Here is an 18,341-nt window from a genome sequence, read left to right as displayed (position 1 = left end):
TGCTGAAATTGTTCTCAAGACCAGCCAAGTGTGATGCCTTCATCAGAGGTAACAAGAAACTATTTTTCTATCATTAATTAATATCAACAATATCTTCAAGCAGAATAAAGCAGTGCCTTCTCTACAGGCTTAAATCTGTTCTCTGCTGATCGATGATTTAATTGATCTTTCGGTGACAGCTTAACTTGGAGTTAAGTGTTTGTTGATGTTGGTTCTAAAATTTCAAATCATTGGACTTCATTGCATACAGTGACCACACAGGCTTACTATAAACAAAGTGGAAAACAAAGTCAAATTAGTGATAAAAATGTGCCTTATAATAAAGCTATTTTGCCAGTGCTGGACTATTTACTCACTTGAAGGAGTTGACAGAGGAGAATCAGAGAAAGTAACAGTCTAGCTATCCCTTGTTAGCCAAATTAATTCAGCAAGTGTTCGCACTCCAAATTGCCTTCCTAAGATGTAATAGTTTAGGCAATCAACACACAGATTTAAAATGTCAAGTTCCTTTATCATTCATAACATAAATCTGACAGATGTGTTTAACATAATCATTTGTAATTGAGAATCAGAAAAAAACTTATTTGACCTCGACTTTTGAAACTGATTCCCACCACTTTCTGGAACTGAACCTCCCCAAGGACAGGGTAGTCTCTAGACTAGATTAAAGACTAAATACTAGGTTAAAACCTAGTTATGCTAGTTAAGTCAGTGGCAGGAATCATACTGACGGATTGATTCTCCAGGGAAAATCAACGATTTTGGACCGGCGATGTTTCACAGAATATTGCTTCTTGGCTGAGTATAGACAGGATACAATAAGAGAGCACTCTTTCAGAGCTGAGAGGAGCACAGACTGAAGCCTCTGGAGAGATTTCAGGTCTTTTTTCAGCCTCTAAATTAGGTCACTACTTTACCAAGTTACACGCCAATTATTCTTCACACCCAGAAGACCAGCATGTGCAAACTGTTCAGATTTGTTCTTCAGTTCCCAAGGCTTCACAGCACGTTCAGAGAACATCTCCTGAGCTTTACATGATGGAGTTCACAGAAACTGATCATTTCATGCTCATCTGAGGCCGCTTTTGTGATCATTTGACCAGGCTGCTATTCGCACGGGACTTGTGCTCAGTTACCATATAAAGCAGGGACCAGGAATCATAAGCTTATAAGAAGCAGCAGAATGTGTCTGATTTTCTCTTGGTGTAATGCACGTGTAGAAATAGAGTAACATTCAAGAGTTCAAAAGTTTGGAATCGTGCTTTTAATAATATTCTATACGACCGTTCAAGAAGCCATTCCCTACATTTTTTTTTCTTTTTTCCTGTGTCCACTTAAAACATTTGTGTGGTTTTAATTATTTATTTTTACATTATCATTTTTCAAACTCTCTTTATCCCTCAGAATTAAACAGGCTGTTTTTGCTATTGTGCCTTTAAGAAAACGAGCTCTGTTTTAATTTGCTGCTCTGTATTTTGCCTCATGTAAAAAAGCAGTCCATTATAACACTCCTTATAACTTCAGTGTGAGTGGGTGGAGCTAAACTGCTATAGTGTGAATAAGTGAGCTGTTTCTTGTGACATCACAGAAACAAATTAAAACAAGATGTTTTTGCAGCTTAGTTTGTATGTAGGGACTGCAGAGTATGGATAATGGTCAGTATGCTTTGAAACTTTAACATTGCTTACATATTACTTCAAACCCTGTTATTTAAAAAGATGACTTTAAATGATTCCCATACATACTGTGAAGCTTCAAAGATTTAAAATAATCTGCAGAAATTAAAAGGAAATTAAATCAATTAAAAATAAACAATAAAAAAATAATACATTTAACAATGTGCAAATCATTTACACCCTATAATCAATTGAAAATAGTGCAAACACAACATGCCAAATGTTGAAACTGAAATGTTATTGTTTTTTGAAAAATATATGTTCATTTTCAATTTGATGCCAGCAACACATTTCCAAAAAAAAGACAAGGGTATGCTTATCCCTGTGTTTCATCACTGCTTCTTCTAACAACACTCTGTAAGCATTTGAGAAAATGAGGAGACCAACTGCTGTAGTTTTGAAAGTGAAATGTTGTCTCATTCTTGCCTGATTTGTTTTGTTGCTGATATTATGAAGGCAAAATATTGTATGTAAGAGTAACGGGCTGAAGTAGTGAAAATAGTGAATTACAATAAAAGACAGTATTTCTGAGAAATTAAATGACTTAATTTACAGATTTTTACATTCATTGAGAATGGATACTTTTAGGGTTAATTAACAGATTTTGTCTGGCACTTCTGCTGCTTTTTACTTTTTTTTACACTGAAGTTTATAAACAGACCTCTGTGGCATCACAGTTTAAACACACCAAATACTGAAAATTTAATTGAACATTGACCTTGAAAATTTTATATTCAAGAACTGTATCGAAACATGTACTGTATTGAGACACCACTGTATTACATTACACTAAATTTAGAATTTTGGTATAATATATTGGTACAAGTTTCAAGTTTAATGTTAAATAATTTGTCAGTCAGTACTTGACTAAGAGATTTTTTTTTTCAGTGATCCTCATCCTGATTATTTATCATTTAATAACTTCTTGATGCTCCCAAAGCCTACAAATACCTTCTGGACTGTTATGTATAATATTATGTAATAGTCAATGTAAAATGCACTGTACAAGTTGCTGTTAAATAGAATTAAATTGTTTTAATTTAAATTTAAATTTAAATTTTAAATTAAACTTTTTAAGAGTGATGTATATCAGACTCAACTAATGTCCAGCAACTCTACTGTCTCTTGTTTTTCACTACAGCAAAACATCAAACCTACTATTAATAAATTCATACTGCTCATCTCTGAATCATGAGAAATGCCAGTTCTTTGGTTTCTACAAGGATGCCCACTTGCCAAAATGTCATGCCTGGGTAACAGAACATAAATCCTTCACCCATCTTCATCTATCTCCATCCTTACCTCCAGCACCATCTCCCTCATGTGGAACTGCTGCTGGAGCTCCCTGTCAGATGGCAGGCGTTCGTGGTAGAGCAGGCACAGCATGTCATACTTCTTCAGTGCCTTCTTGTAGTTCCTCTCGTTGATGTCCAGCACCCGGTCCTTGCCGTCAAAGCTAGGGAACTCCAGGCCTTCCTCCGCAAAAACACCAGATAAAATAGTCAAGCTAGGAGGCAGAAGAAGCCAAAGAGGCAACATGGTGGATCTGTACAATAAGTCCAAGAAGAAGGGAAAGAAGCTAGCTAGCTCAGTATAATAATGCTTAGTCCCTGAGGGGCAGTGAGGCTCCAGTGAGAAAAGAGTGAGAAACTTCAAAAACAAGGAAATTCAGCTAGAGATCCTTGTGTTTCGTCAGTCACAAATGGCTGTAATAAAGCTTTAGCATTAACTCTCATCTCTTTCTTTCCCCCAACTAGACTAGGATAAGGAATGTTGGGAAGCATCTGCTTTCACAGATAACTAGACAGGCCTGCCTCACACAAGTGTGTCCATTCCCCTGTGTCTGAAGGACATTTTTAGGAGCCCCTTTGTTTCAGAGACAAATATAGATGATGTGCTGATGAAAATGAGGACATTAGGAACACCAGTGGGAATCACTCAGACACTTCATGAGGGCGAAGAAGATGAAGCCTGAAGTAAGAGTAGAGCATGAAATTTGGTGGCCTTCAAAACTTCAATATAGAAGCTGCATTGACAAACACAAGAGCGTAGTCCGACAAGGTGCCCTAAGAAACAAATACGTGTCTCATATAATCAGGAGTACATCATTGATGCCATTCATATTTGTTCTAAATATTTTCTTCACATACTTCATAGTATAATTTTAATACTAGAAAAACGTGTTGTAGTATAACCTGTTTTCTGTAGCTTTTCGCCTGCCTCATTTCTCACTTAGCATGGATGTGCAGAAATATCTCTGAATTCACTGTTTTTAAAGCCCACTTTCACAAGTAAGCCTGGACTTTCTATATGAAACATTCTACATGATTTTATTTTAAAATATTAAGTAACAGAAAACAGCAGCACAGCTGGTTTGTGCTGGGCTAGTGCTGGTCTGGTTCTGGAATGGTTCTGTTTAGGTGGTCACCCCATCATGGTCATTCCGGTTGACCAGAGTACCAGTATTAAAAAAACAACATATGCTGTTTTGCTGGTGACCAGCCATTCTGGTTTATGCTGGTTTTCTTAGCACGGAGGCTTTTTGGAGGAGTTCCACAGAAGAAAGCCTCTCCTAATAGCAGGCAACACAATGCAGCACCTGAACTTTGCAAACTATCACTGGAACTACAAATGGAACCGCGTGTTCAGATGAGACACCTTTCTGGGCATGTTCACCACTTTCACGCTTGCCAAAAATAAGCGACTGCATACAACCAAAAGTATCTGATACCCACTGTTAAACACGGTGGATCACTGATGCCTTGGGGCTGTTTTGTTTTTCGCTTGGTGAGGCTGCACCAAATATTAACAATGTGGGGGAGCCAATATTTTTCAAAATGATGTTTTTAAAAATTGTGTTACTAAAGCGATTTTTGCTCCCAAACACAGAGTAAACATAACCATAATATTAATATTCTGGCTTAATATTACAGCACTAACCTTAGTACAACACAACAATAACGCAAGACAGGGTAATGATCTGAATCACAGCCACTTCTTGAAAGAATACTTTACCAAGAAGAAAATTACACAGATGCCACCAAGATTGACATTTTGTTTCCTAACACATTGCAATTTATACATTTTAAGTATGGCGCACATGTCCTAATACTTCTGGGGCCACTGTATTAGGATGTGAGATATGAGAAAATGTTAGTTTGACCCACATGGTCTCAAAGGAATTTTGAAAGGAGATTTCCTTAATGCTTTTCATCTCCCTACATAAATGTATTTCTGTAAATGAGACACTGAACTTGTTCCTAAACTGGGAAACTGGTTCAACTCATGGAGATGAGGCTGTGAAAACCACTGACCTTATTCCACACACACAAAACCAGGGCCATGTCACTTCTCCCAAAATGTAGGTTATTGTGCAATGATTTACTACTACTAGTACAACGAAATTGCCAAAGCTGAAAGGCGTCTCTTTTTAAAGGAAACTATAAAATCTTTGCTGTAATTTAGTTCCTATGTCTTGTATGCCCGCCTTGTGTCCGTGCATGTGTGCATCTAATTTCCACGCATCATTTCTCCCTTTGGCGCTTCTGTGGATGCACGGATTGTCTTTGGAGAGGCGAGATGTTAGTTGTGCACTTACCCCCGTTCATGTTTGTTAAAATCACGTAATAAAATCATCCGAGATCCGTCAGACAGGACTAGTCGACACTGGCAGACTCGATCAAGTTTACTCCTCAGTCAGTCACGACTAAGCGATGCAGAGATAATGGAGCTGCTGTGGCTGTTTACGCCGCTTTTCCTTTGGCTCCTGGCTGGAACTGAGTTTAGTCTTGCTGATAAAGGTAAGACCTTTATAACGTCGCCATACCAATGTTTCCCATGTTGTATCAGAGTCAGAGAAATTTGGTTCGAGCTGCTTTTTAAGCACCGAGAGGGCGGATGATCCATTCACAGGCATCCAGCGGTCGGCTTCCGTTACACGGGTTAGCATTAGCCGCTTTAGTTTCATGTAAACTTTATTCCCGTCGGCTGCTTTTATTCCTTATTAGACTACCGTCGGCTTAAATTGCGAGTGTGGGTCATTTAAATGTTTTTTGTGCTATTAAGAAGTGGTACACTGTTAGCAAAAGCTTGCTCTCAGCAGGTTAAACCCGCTCCGTCCTGTGAGCTCGACCGGTGAAGCTGCAGCACCACAAACCCGAAGTTCGCTGCTTTTTGTCCCGCTTCTTTTTCGAATTTCCCGTTCCACCTTAAATGCCGCTGCAGCCCCATTCTGGCGCCTGTGCAGAATGGATGCAGGTAATTTTTGCACCGTTTAAGGTGGAACGGAAAATTCGAATGGGAAGCCAAAGTTCAGCCTCGCGCAACACCTGGCGTTGAATTTGTTTACAACAAATAAATAAACCCCAGGCAGGTTGGCAGTGCGACTCGCGATGTTATGTTCTGAAATGCCAAAAACAAGCAAAGCCGCCGCTGTTTAGTGAAACCCTTCAAGACATTTCCATTAGCGTTGTTATGCTTTAGTAAAGCTTGTATTACTGCTTGTTTAGAAATACGGCCACCCAGGAATTCAGTCTAAATGTGCTTAAAAGAACCGTTTCTACATTCGCCATGAGCTCGTTATGACACTTTCCGACTTCAGCCTAAAGAGGCTGCTCTTTTTACTGTACTTTTAATATTGGCATATGTAAATGCACTGTGCCTCATTTAAAAATAGTCTGGGTTGAAACACCCCTTATAACTTCAGCATGAATGGATGGGGCTAAACTAGGCCGAATGAGTGGACATATCTCAATGCACTGTTTATTTACTTTTTTTGTGATGTGACGAAAACAGTGATTTTAGAATGGGCTGTTTTTTGTAGCATATTTTTCATGGATGGACCTTATGGACTGAAGAGTGAATGCTAAATGTGTAATCATTGACAAAGTGTACACACTAAAATACTCTCTAAGGAAAACTCAGGGCCATTGCTAAGGTTCAGACTGGTTATGGAAAATAAGAAACCTTTTTTTGGCTAAATATGTATTTATGAAATGAACAATGAATAGTTTTGTATGTTGTGCAGTAGTTGTAGTGGTATTGGTACATTTGGGCCCCGTTGCAGTGCCGTAAAAATGTTTCAGATAATAAAAGTCTATAATAGGTGCCAAGATTCAAAATCTCCTCTTTTCTAAATTCACTAGAAATACAGTGGCAGAAATATCTCAATAAGATTGCTGAAGGAGCGAAGAAGTACCAGCCATGCAGCCAGGAGAACTGCAGCTGCCACATCAGGTAAAATCTCTTTATAAATCAGTTTAATTTACTAAACTGTAATTAATTAGAAAATGAATTGGGTATAATTACCCTGTGCTTGTAACAGATTTTACATCTTTCCCATTGCGATGAATGTTCTGGATCTATATATTTTGTATTATCCATCATGTGGTTCCAGCGTCCTGAAAGGTGACCTGTTGCCGTTCAGAAATGGTATATCAAAGGAGCTGATGTCAGACACGGTGCAGCGTGGTGTGGGGACACACTACCAGATCATCGGACAAAAGCTGTACCGAGAACAGGACTGCATGTTCCCAGCCAGGTTGGTGCAATACAGTGGTCGTATTTCTGTGTTTAATGTATTTAAGGACTGTTAAGAGTGCTCTGGTCCTGTATGTGTGCAGGTGCAGCGGAGTAGAGCATTTTATCCTGGAAGTGATTGACCGATTGCCTGATGTGGAGATGGTCATTAATGTGCGTGATTACCCTCAGGTTCCTGGATGGTCTCAGCCACTGCTGCCTGTTTTTTCCTTCAGCAAGGTGTGCAGTTTTATATACATACCAATGGTTACTAATTTTTCCACCTGTTAGTTCCTGCGAATTCCCGTTGTCTCCCAGTGTCTAGGTCTCCCCAGTCACATGATGCTACCTTATTAGCAGGGTAACAGCTAGCACATGCTTCCTTCAAGACATGGGGGCAGTCGTGGGCTGGAGGTTAGTGAACCAGCCTTGTGACCGGAAGGTTGCCGGATCGATCCCCTTGGCTGACAGTCCATGACTGAAGTGCCCTTGAGCAAGGCGCCTAACCCCCGGTTGCTCCCTGGGCGCTATGGGTAGGGCTGCCCACTGCTCCGGGCAAGTGTGCTCACTGCCCCCTAGTGTGTGTGTGTGTTCACTAGTGTGCATGTATGTGGGTGTTTCACTGCAAGGATGGGTCAAATGCAGTGGTCTAATTTCGCAGTGTGCAAAACACTATTCTGTTCTATTCTATGTGAGGCCTGCCATGTGTCTTGCAACCTTATAGACCTCTGAAGTTGTGCTTGATTCTGGAGGCAGCGTCATGGCCATATTAGGAACTCCGACTCTTAACTGGTTTTCCCTATGACAGAAATAAATGGCACTCTGTGGTAAACAAAACCTCAGTTTTTTGTCCATTGTTAATCTTCTGAAATGTGAGGTTCTTCCTCAGTCAAAATAAAATAATAAATGCATGCAATTTACATGCTACAACAAGCTGACACTCCTGCAGACTGAAATTATGCTGCATGAAAGTAAGGGTGTTTTCACACTATGGCCCTTTCAATAGGAGGGCAGCAGCAGGTCTGGTGGCTCTTCTCGTCACCTGATAGGTTGGCTTTATCAGAGAGCGCTGCCCACTTGGCGAGCGCTGTTCACGCCGTGAGTGCTGTGAAAGGGGTTCAAGTTCTAATGGATTTGTGGTCTGAACAAGAAGTGGTCTATGCTCTCAAAGGACCAGAAAGAAACTGAGTCCTCTTTACAGTTCACTTGCATTGTGAACACAAATAGAACTGAGCCCATTTGAAGTTGGTTCCCTTCCAGGTTCACTTTAACAGAACTCGGTTCGCTTCTTTTAAAACAAACTGTATGTGAAAACACTAAGTCTAATACAAACTTCAACTCAATTCTATACCAATAGCAGCTAACTGTAAACCTAAAACTACTAAAGCCTCTAAACTACTAGTGCTAGGTGGGGGTGACCTGCAAGAGTCTTTGGGCTCCCAGATGGTTGTGGGGCTGGGGATTAAACCCATGATCTCCTGACAGTAGGATCAGTGCTTAGGCAGTTGAGACACTCAGGACCCCATAAATTTGGTGACCTGGCATTACAATGGGTATTAAAGCAATGCTTTAGCTAAAAACCAAATTAAAATAATTTTCCTCTAAACCAAAAGGTTCCATTTCTGTCAGATTTTTGTAGTTACCATAGTGACATACATAACTTTGATATAACCTGTATTTGTTGGTTAGAAACAACTGAAAATACTGTAGAAATCTACAGCTTATGCACAAAACCTTCTGTGGAAAAAAAAAAACTGTTATTATGTCTGACCAACCATGGAGATAGGTTGTAACTACAGATGACATATAAAAGTGATTATTGCGCCCGTAAAGTCAAAGAAGAAAACAAACAGGAAAAAGTCTGTATCTAAACATTTTTAACATGTGACACTGTAATCTTTAAGTTACATGGTCAAGTTACATGTTTCATTTATTTTCTGAGTGAAAGTACATGGTCTACAGATTTGTTTTGATTTCAACACATTGGAAAAAATATAATATATACATAAACTGTGGCCTGTACAAAGTTATGGCACACTAAACTATTTTTGTTTTATTTTTTCCCAGAAATAAACTCAGCATATGAATAGAATTTGTATACTAAAATTTGCAGGAAAAAAATCATTTAGAAGTTTGTTCCCTGTTTTTTTTTTTTTTTTTTTTTTTTTTTTTACTTAATCAACAAACATTATTTAACTATGGGTGTTCAGAGTTTTGCACACAGCTATATAAGCTACATTATTCTTATAGCTCCAATGCAAAACTAATCAGGAAAAGTCATGAATTGACTGATAGAATATCTTCAGTTAAAGTGATAATGAGGAAAATTAGATTTTTCACCCAGCTATTATATTTACACATGCTGATTTCTCCTGTGTTTTCAGACACCAGACTACCGGGATATCATGTACCCTGCATGGACATTTTGGGAGGGAGGTCCTGCAGTGTGGCCGATTTATCCCACTGGACTGGGTCGTTGGGACTTGATGAGAGATGACCTGAAAAAGTGAGTTTTATCCAGTTGCTATAATCAATATGTACAGTAATTAGTAGCAGGTAGAATGCACCAATGGTTTAAATAGATATCTCAGTAACAGCTAAGTCACTGAGACACTCCAGTGACACTTAACTCACCCTCTCTCTCCTTTTAGATCAGCAGCTCAGTGGCCCTGGAAAAAGAAAAGTTCCAAAGGGTACTTCAGAGGCTCCAGGTCAGTCTGGTCTTTGTTCTTTAGGCTTGTTTGATATCATGCAGCTTTTTGGTACATATTGAGATCGTACATGCACTTGAAAATAGCAAGGCTAAGCCTAGATCAGCATGTGTGTATGGAGGTGATTTGTGAATGCAGGTTCTGAATTATTTTGCTCGTGAGCCAGGACCAGTTCAGAGAGAGACCCTTTAATCCTGCTGTCAAGAGAGGCTTCTGACCTGGTGGACGCAGAGTACACCAAGAACCAGGCCTGGAAGTCAGAGAAGGTCAGTTTATTTTTGGGGGATTGTGAGAATTGTAAGTTTGAAAATGGCTCAGATTTTTTATTATAGCCAAAAAATGACTACATGCACTGTTGAAATGGAATTGCTTATAATCTCCTTTTAATTACCAAAATCATTGGAGAATCAGCACTTTTAATTCAATACATTTATGCAGCTCTGCATTTTTACACTGTACAGCAGAGTAAGGCAAGCAGACCTGGTTTATTTTCATTCTCACTTTGTTACCTTAATTTCATATTTCCACTCACTCTCTCGCACTATTTCTCTTGCTCTTTCTCTCTCTCACTCTTCTGTCCTCACAGGACACTCTGGGAAGACCCCCAGCCAAAGAAATTCCCCTGGTTGACCACTGTGAATACAAGTAAGATCCAAAAAAAGAGTTTAAAAAAAAAAAAAAAAAAGTGATTTTGATTGTCGTGTCGCAAAGCTACAATGATGTTAAACTGCCTGAAAGTGACTCATTTTTTATTTGTCAAGGTCTGAGAGTGCTAGTGATGCATGTCATTCCTGACACGGTGCTCCAAGCTAAATGTCAGCACAGCACACCAGTTTTCTGATGTTGAGAGTCTGCTGTTACTCACAGCACTGATTCCAAGCTGAACATCTGATGCACCTTTCCACCAAACCAGTGCAAGACAATTTGACTTTGATCTGGACAAATGTGTCCTTGTTAGCTGAAGAAGTTTCAAGGAGCGGCTTGTCATGGTAGACCTCAGTTTGGTGAGGGTTAGGATTAGGGCTCTTCTCAGCTGCTTGGCATAGAGTGTTTAAATTTGAGGGGGGTGGAGGCCATTCTCATCCAAACTTCATGCTGAATAACATTGGAAAAATAGCCACAGTTGTGAGTTACCACAAGGAAAACTATGTTTCAGTTCATACTCAAGACGATTTTTGGTTGTGTATAGCTCCTTAGAGAGGTGTTATTTGTCTTTTTTATTATTTGATTAGGATTTTCAAGGTAGTTAAAAAGAATGACTAACTGAACTTTAACCCTAACACATTTGTTGCTGTTGCCTCATATTTCTTTCTAAAATGTTGCCTCATTAAGGTCATGAGGATAAAATCGACTGAATCAGACCCTGGAAATGTTTCAGACTGTTTAGTGATAATGCGTGGAAATTGGTTTAGAAGCTCTTTGATGGTAGTTAAGAATTAAAAGCTTTATGTTTATCTTAACCATCTGTCATCTCTCTCTCTCTCTCTCTCTCTCTCTCTCTCTCCCCCTCCCCCTCCCCCCCTTTAGATACCTCTTTAATTTCCGTGGGGTAGCAGCCAGTTTTCGTTTCAAGCACCTATTCCTCTGCGGTTCCTTGGTGTTCCATGTAGGGGAGGAGTGGGTAGAGTTCTTTTACCCTCAGCTCCAGCCCTGGGTGCACTACATCCCTGTCAAACAGGACCTCTCTGACCTCAGGTGACCCTTCTTCAACCCCCATGTCCATCTGCTTCCTGCTGATACACAGGAGTGAAGTGCAAGGGTGGTGTAAATCTCTAAACCTTGTAGTGATTTGATAAAATTATGCTTTATGAAACAATTCAGCGCATCATGAATCCTCAAATTTCTGTTTGAATATGTTGGTACAATTCGGAATTTTTATTGCAAATGCACTGAATTCTCAAATGCGACTGGAGCAGCTATTTCCACAATATTGTACTATAGACAGTACAAACAATATACCAAGATTTACATTCTCAGCATTTGTGTAATTAATTGAATATTACTGTAGTTAGGGCTATAGCCAATATTTACCATATATATATTTATTATATATATATATATATATATATATATATATATATATATATATATATATATGTGTATATATATATATGTGTGTGTGTGTGTGTGTGTATATATAAATATATAAAAAATAAAAAATAAAGGGAATACTCAAATAACACATCCTAGATCTGAATGAATGAAATATTCTCATTGAATACTTTGTTCTGTACAAAGTTGAATGTGCTGACAACAAAATCACACAAAAATCATCAATGCAAATCAAATTTATTAACCAATGGAGGCCTGGATTTGGAGTCACACACAAAATTAAAGTGGAAAAACACACTACAGGCTGATCCAACTTTGATGTAATGTCCTTAAAACAGGTCAAAATGAGGCTCAGTATTGTGTGTGGCCTCCACCTGCCTTTATGACCTCCCTACAACGCCTGGGCATGCTCCTGATGAGGTGGCGGGTGGTCTCCTGAGGGATCTCCTCCCAGACCTGGACTAAAGCATCCGCCAACTCCTGGACAGTCTGTGGTGCAACGTGGCGTTGGTGGATGGAGCGAGACATGATGTTCAGATGTGCTCAATCGGATTCAGGTCTGGGGAACGGACGGGCCAGTCCATAGCTTCAATGCCTTCATCTTGCAGGAACTGCTGACACACTCCAGCCACATGAGGTCTAGCATTGTCCTGCATTAGGAGGAACCCAGGGCCAACCGCACCAGCATATGGTCTCACAAGGGGTCTGAGGATCTCATCTCGGTACCTAATGGCAGTCAGGCTACCTCTGGCGAGCACATGGAGGGCTATGCGGCCCTCCAAAGAAATGCCACCCCACACCATTACTGACCCACTGCCAAACCGGTCATGCTGAAGGATGTTGCAGGCAGCAGATCGCTCTCCACGGTGTCTCCAGACTCTGTCACGTCTGTCACATGTGCTCAGTGTGAACCTGCTTTCATCTGTGAAGAGCACAGGGCGCCAGTGGCGAATTTGCCAGTCCTGGTGTTCTCTGGCAAATGCCAAGCGTCCTGCACGGTGTTGGGCTGTGAGCACAACCCCCATCTGTGGACGTCGGGCCCTCATACCATCCTCATGGAGTCGGTTTCTAACCGTTTGTGCAGACATATGCACATTTGTGGCCTGCTGGAGGTCATTTTGCAGAGCTCTGGCAGTGCTCCTCCTGTTCCTCCTTGCACAAAAGCGTGGAGGTAGCGGTCCTGCTGCTGGGTTGTTGCCCTCCTACGGTCTCCTCCACGTCTCCTGGTGTACTGGCCTGTCTCCTGGTAGCGCCTCCAGCCTCTGGACACTACACTGACAGACACAGCAAACCTTCTTGCCACAGCTCACTTTGATGTGCCATCCTGGATGAGCTGCACTACCTGAGCCACTTGTGTGGGTTCTAGAGTCCGTCTCATGCTACCACGAGTGTGAAAACAAATTGATCCGCAAGGCCGGTGATGTTGTGGGTGTGGAGCTGGACTCGCTGACGGCAGTGTCGGAGAGGAGGATGCTGTCTAAGCTGCGGGCCATTATGAACAATGGCTCCCACCCACTCTACGATACGGTGATGAGACAATAAAGGAATCTGAATCTGAATCTGAAAGCACCACCAACATTCAAAATTGACCAAAACATCAGCCAGAAAGCATCGGTACTGAGAAGTGGTCTGTGGTCCCCACCTGCAGAACCACTCCTCTATTGAGTGTGTCTTGCTAATTGCCAATAATTTCCACCTGTTGTCTTTTCCATTTGCACAACAGCTGTGAAATTGATTGTCAATCAGTGTTGCTTCCTAAGTGGACAGTTTGATTTACTTGGAGTTATATTGTGTTGTTTGTGTTCCCTTTATTTTTTTGAGCTGTGTGTGTGTGTGTGTGTGTGTGTGTGTGTGTGTGTGTGTATGTATATATATGTATATATGTATATATGTATATATATATATATATATATATATATATATATATATATATATATATATATATATATATATATATATATATATATATATATAATATGCATATGCATATGTAACATTTACTTATAAGATGTAGAAATTGGAGTAGATCCACCTGAATTATTCTTACAGATGTGTGTTTATACAGGGAGTTGTTGCTGTTTGTCAAGGAAAATGACAAAGTAGCAGAATCCATCGCAATAAGGTAATAATACTAAGCTAATCTCAGATTAACTACAGTTTAAAACACAGTAAAGCCTTAAATGTCTTATAGTTACTGCATGTGAGGTAGCCATGCTGAGATTATTCTGTGTTCCTTTAGAGGTCAGAATTTCATCAAGGATCACCTTCATATGGAAGATGTGTCCTGCTACTGGGAGAGGCTCCTCACTGACTTCAGTAAGCTGCTCACGTACAAGCCCAAGCGCAAGTCCAGCTACAAGCAGGTCACCCACAAACCCAGCAGGTCCGAGCTTTGACCTGAGCACTGTTTCATTCTTTATGTTCAGACCGTCATGATTGTTCGTCATCCACATTTTAAAGAATGGTGAGCGATTAAAGACGTATTCCGTATTAGTCACATAGTAGTCAGCAAACAATTCTTATCAGTCACAGCATAATAAGATTGAAGGTAATAACTGAAAGTAAGCCTGGAGTTCAGAGGTTAAAAATGTATCCCTTTTGAGGGGGAATTGCCCCGATTTTCCAACTTTGCTGCATAGTTCAGTTGTTCAGATGCAAACAATGTGGTTAATGTAGAAAAAAATGATTAACTCTTTATAGTGGTGGTGATAGAAACGAGGGGACCGGATGTCTGGAACACAAATTTAGCCATTTTTCTTATTATCCAAACCACTACAGATCCTACACGTAATGTTGATAATGGTGAATTTGGTATAAATTCAAACAAATATGTTTTTTTTTTGGGTTCTATTTTGCCTTGCAGCAACCTGCATGTACCTCTTCACCCTGAGTGTATTTTAATAAATGCATTTTGGACCAAAACCTTAATCTATCATAAAATACTGTGTCAGACATCAGACTCTGTACTTATATCTGTTTCATGTAATAACTGTCTGCTTTTAAAGACATTGACCTCTTCAAACATTTGGTTCCTATCACTAGCACTGTGAACAGTTCTGACTCCGTGAGCATTTCACATCAAACCACTCCGGAAGATTTTGTTTACATCCCAACAATTAAATTATGCAGACATTTTGGAATTTCCATTTAAACGTTTGTGGGGGGGAAGCAGTATTGAAGACAGCTCTGTCTAATGAGTTAAATGTTTTTACCCAATACAGTCATTAGTAGCCAAGAAGTGATGAGTTGGAATCGAAAATCAGTCGAGCAGATCTGTTAGAGAACATTTGGCAGTTTCACACTGATGTGTCTCTACATACTCAGTAAAGGCAGCTCCTTCGTTGATGCCGTTTCTCTGCAACTGTTCAACCTGTGGATTTACAATCTTGAACCTGCAGCTTTAAAATGCTCCAAAGTGCTCCTTTCTATGTCAAGCTCAGCTGTCACGTCTTGCTTTCCCTGTCACAATAACTACAACCAATCAGTGCAGCTTGTAATTCTTTTACATATAATGTTTCTGCTAATCATCTATATTGTTCTGTTTTAAATTCTTTTATCAATACAGTTATGAATAGAGTTTTAGATGTATTGAAAAATACTTTAGCAGCACAGATATTTGGCACTTTAGCAGTTTCTTTTTCTTTACCCTCAGAATCTTCGTAAATGTCAAAGCGCTCAGTTATGAAATGGTTTAATGGAAACATTAAAGGGATTGTTTTTTTTTTTCTTCTCCATTCTTCTCTTTCTTTCCTGTCCTCTTTTTTCTCTCCTTTATTGCCTGTCAGGCCTGGCCAAACAAATAAAATACAAACATTAACAAGAATAGGATTTGGTAACCTATAGAGCTGTTCTTGTGAAAACAAATATGTTTGGTACATCAGTGCATTCGGATTACCATTCCGATTGCAAAAATTGCCAGACATGACAGGTTAAAAAAAAAAAAAAAAGGGGGATTGTTTTGCAAAAAATCTCATTTGTGCAGCTTTTACCACAGCTAATTGCTCAACCAAAACAGGTCTGATGTTTTTTTCCAGTTTTGTAGAAGTTCAAGGCCTCAAGGCTGCTGCTACTACTCTTTTTAGCTATGCAATGTACTTCTGTTTTTATAGGTAACGGTATGTCATACGGTGTGAGAGTCTGTTTGAGATCATTTAGCAACTTGATGCAGTTTGAGGTAAGCATGTGACGAATGAGGCGTTCAGTTTAGCACATTAAAGAAACATCCTTCATACATCAGACATGTTTTGGGTGATTGGCTGCATTTGGTCTTGTATTTGGAAAGTGTACTTTTTGCCTGTTTCTTTAAGCAGTTTGAAACGATTGACTGAACGGTTTTATATCACTGAAAAAATGTTTTTCTCAGCCCCGAGCACCATATCATAGTGTTGAACTCACTGTCAGATTTAATTCAGTTTAGTTAAGAAGTTGTCATCAAATATAGAACCTAGAATATATATTCTATATTCTAGAATATAGAAACCTATAGAATCCAAGTTGCGATATGATTTGTTTGTTTGTTACGGTCTCTCCACACTTTAGTCCTTCTGTAGTATTTAAGTCTGTCTGTGCTTTTATGTTTTGAGGTGAGATGAGTTCACGTTAGGTTATTGCTCCTTTTTTTGTTTGTCTAAGGACCTAGATATAGCTGCCTCGGAGACATTTGTACTTTTAAGCATAATATTGTTCAATATTGGTTTGATTTTTGAAGTCAATAGCCACAGACACTGTCTTTTCTCACCTTTTTCAACTACCTGAACTTTGACCAGTTTTCCATTTCCCCAATTTAGGAGATGGGTGGTGGTCTTAACAGGGAATTCCACAAAATTTTCAGTGTAATTCAATCATTAAGATATAAAGTCATTCAAATTGGTTTGATGTGAAATACTAATTTATAGAGAAATTTATATTCAGAATCGTTCACAGTGGAGCTGATACGATCCAGAAATTCTGAAGAGTTCAGTTCCTTTAAAAGCTGCCCCACAGAAAGTTATTATATGGCAGCCTGATATAATTTTACTATAGTTTTGAGAAGGTTGAGGGTTAAACTAGTATATTCACTCTAGAGAGGTGCATGCAGGGCATTGTAAGGTAAAAAAGTCCCCTCAATTTTTTTTCTGCTTTGCCACTATTTTAACGTTGTCAGCTTAGAAAGACTTGTGACAATTATTACGTAATCGCAGATCATAATTATTTGAGCAAATTAAAATGATTTTAGCTGATCGCAATGATTTGCCACAATTGTTATCTTTCACAGTCATATATTAATGTTGCAAAAAACAGATTGTTGTCATTTGGTTTGAGGTAAATAGACGCAAGTAAAAGAAAGCGGTAAACATATTTATTAAGACAGGTTTTAGCTCTTACGAAAACAGCAAAAGTTATAACTTCTGACACCTTTAGAGGGCACCAGTGAGTAATATTTATTTATTTAAGCTCAAGCTGTTTCTGTTGTCAGTTGGGAGCTACTAAGTGTCTATAGTTAAAAAGATAGATAATCAGGTACTTTGGCCATTTTTGTTTAATACCTTGATTGACCGCAATTATTGATATGGTAATAAATCATAAGCAAATATTTTATTATCATGATGGACCTATTTATGGCTGTATTTGTGGTTCACCCCACCATAAAGAAATACAAGCCAGCAGCTTTCTCTACAACGAACCATTTTACATTAAACCACTCTGAATGATTTAATTATGCTGAAATTGTGAAAAATCTGTGAAATTCTGCTTTAATAGAGCCAAAAAGGAGAACCTGTGTATACTATGCTGCCCTCTGCTGTCCACTAACTGGAGAAACAGGGCCTTAAGAATGTAATGCAGCTTCCTTTCATGTGTTTGTGCTGTCGTTGCCAATGAAACACTACCGACAAATCGACCTCACCTCAGTAGGAGGGTTTTCTTGATCTTATCATCAGTACTAGTGACACATGGGTTTTCCAGTAAGTACAGTAGTCAAATTCATCACGAAAGTGCCACAGAAATGTTTGAATGTAAAAGTCATTTTGCCATGCACAACATCCTGCGAATTCCACCTGCACTCGTTCATTTAGGGGTTATGATCTAGAGCCACATTGGCACTCAAACGTTGAATATGTTCTAGTATTCTAAAATATGTTAGCAATATGTTATTTTGTGTTTAGATCTGTAGGCTAAGTGGATTTACACTGCTCTGTTTTGTTCATTGACCGAAGTGCAGTGGACAGGCCAAGTTAAACTGATCTCAAACATTAAACGAAGAACTGAACCAGGATGTGTTTTCATGCATGCCGGCACTATGACGATGTGCTTTTTTTACATTCAGACACTCATGTTCATACTTACTGCTGAAATTATGTTTGGGAGATACTTTGCTTTTGAGACCAAATAAATTGTATTTTCAAAA

At 39.3% G+C, this 18,341-nt stretch overlaps 2 protein-coding genes across 3 annotated transcripts in view; one reads left to right on the top strand and one right to left on the bottom strand.

The window, feature by feature from the left end:
- The window catches only part of LOC108434690 (calsequestrin-2-like), a 16,015-nt gene extending 10,613 nt beyond the window's left edge, over positions 1-5,402 (bottom strand). The window contains exons 1-2 of one of the 2 annotated variants that reach the window (XM_017710020.2): positions 5,275-5,402; positions 2,979-3,148 (exon numbers count right to left, since the gene is read on the bottom strand). In XM_017710020.2, coding sequence (XP_017565509.1) covers positions 2,979-3,148; positions 5,275-5,284 — 180 coding nt within the window. In that variant the 5' untranslated portion in view covers positions 5,285-5,402. Of the gene's footprint in view, positions 1-2,978; positions 3,476-5,274 lie in introns of those variants that run through there. The other variant, XM_017710019.2, reaches the window with a different exon arrangement.
- Positions 5,285-18,341, top strand: poglut1 (protein O-glucosyltransferase 1). The gene is made up of 11 exons (XM_017710021.2): positions 5,285-5,476; positions 6,821-6,911; positions 7,072-7,215; positions 7,298-7,433; positions 9,578-9,699; positions 9,845-9,904; positions 10,071-10,170; positions 10,491-10,549; positions 11,432-11,599; positions 14,022-14,078; positions 14,196-18,341. The coding sequence occupies exons 1-11, from the start codon at positions 5,401-5,403 to the stop codon at positions 14,350-14,352; spliced, it is 1,170 nt and encodes a 389-aa protein (XP_017565510.1). The 5' UTR covers positions 5,285-5,400; the 3' UTR covers positions 14,353-18,341.

Source organism: Pygocentrus nattereri, chromosome 12 (genome assembly GCF_015220715.1).
Source record: "Pygocentrus nattereri isolate fPygNat1 chromosome 12, fPygNat1.pri, whole genome shotgun sequence".
Classification (NCBI taxonomy): domain Eukaryota; kingdom Metazoa; phylum Chordata; class Actinopteri; order Characiformes; family Serrasalmidae; genus Pygocentrus; species Pygocentrus nattereri.
Note: the sequence above shows the minus strand (reverse complement) of the source record. Positions and strands in the feature narration are given on the sequence as shown.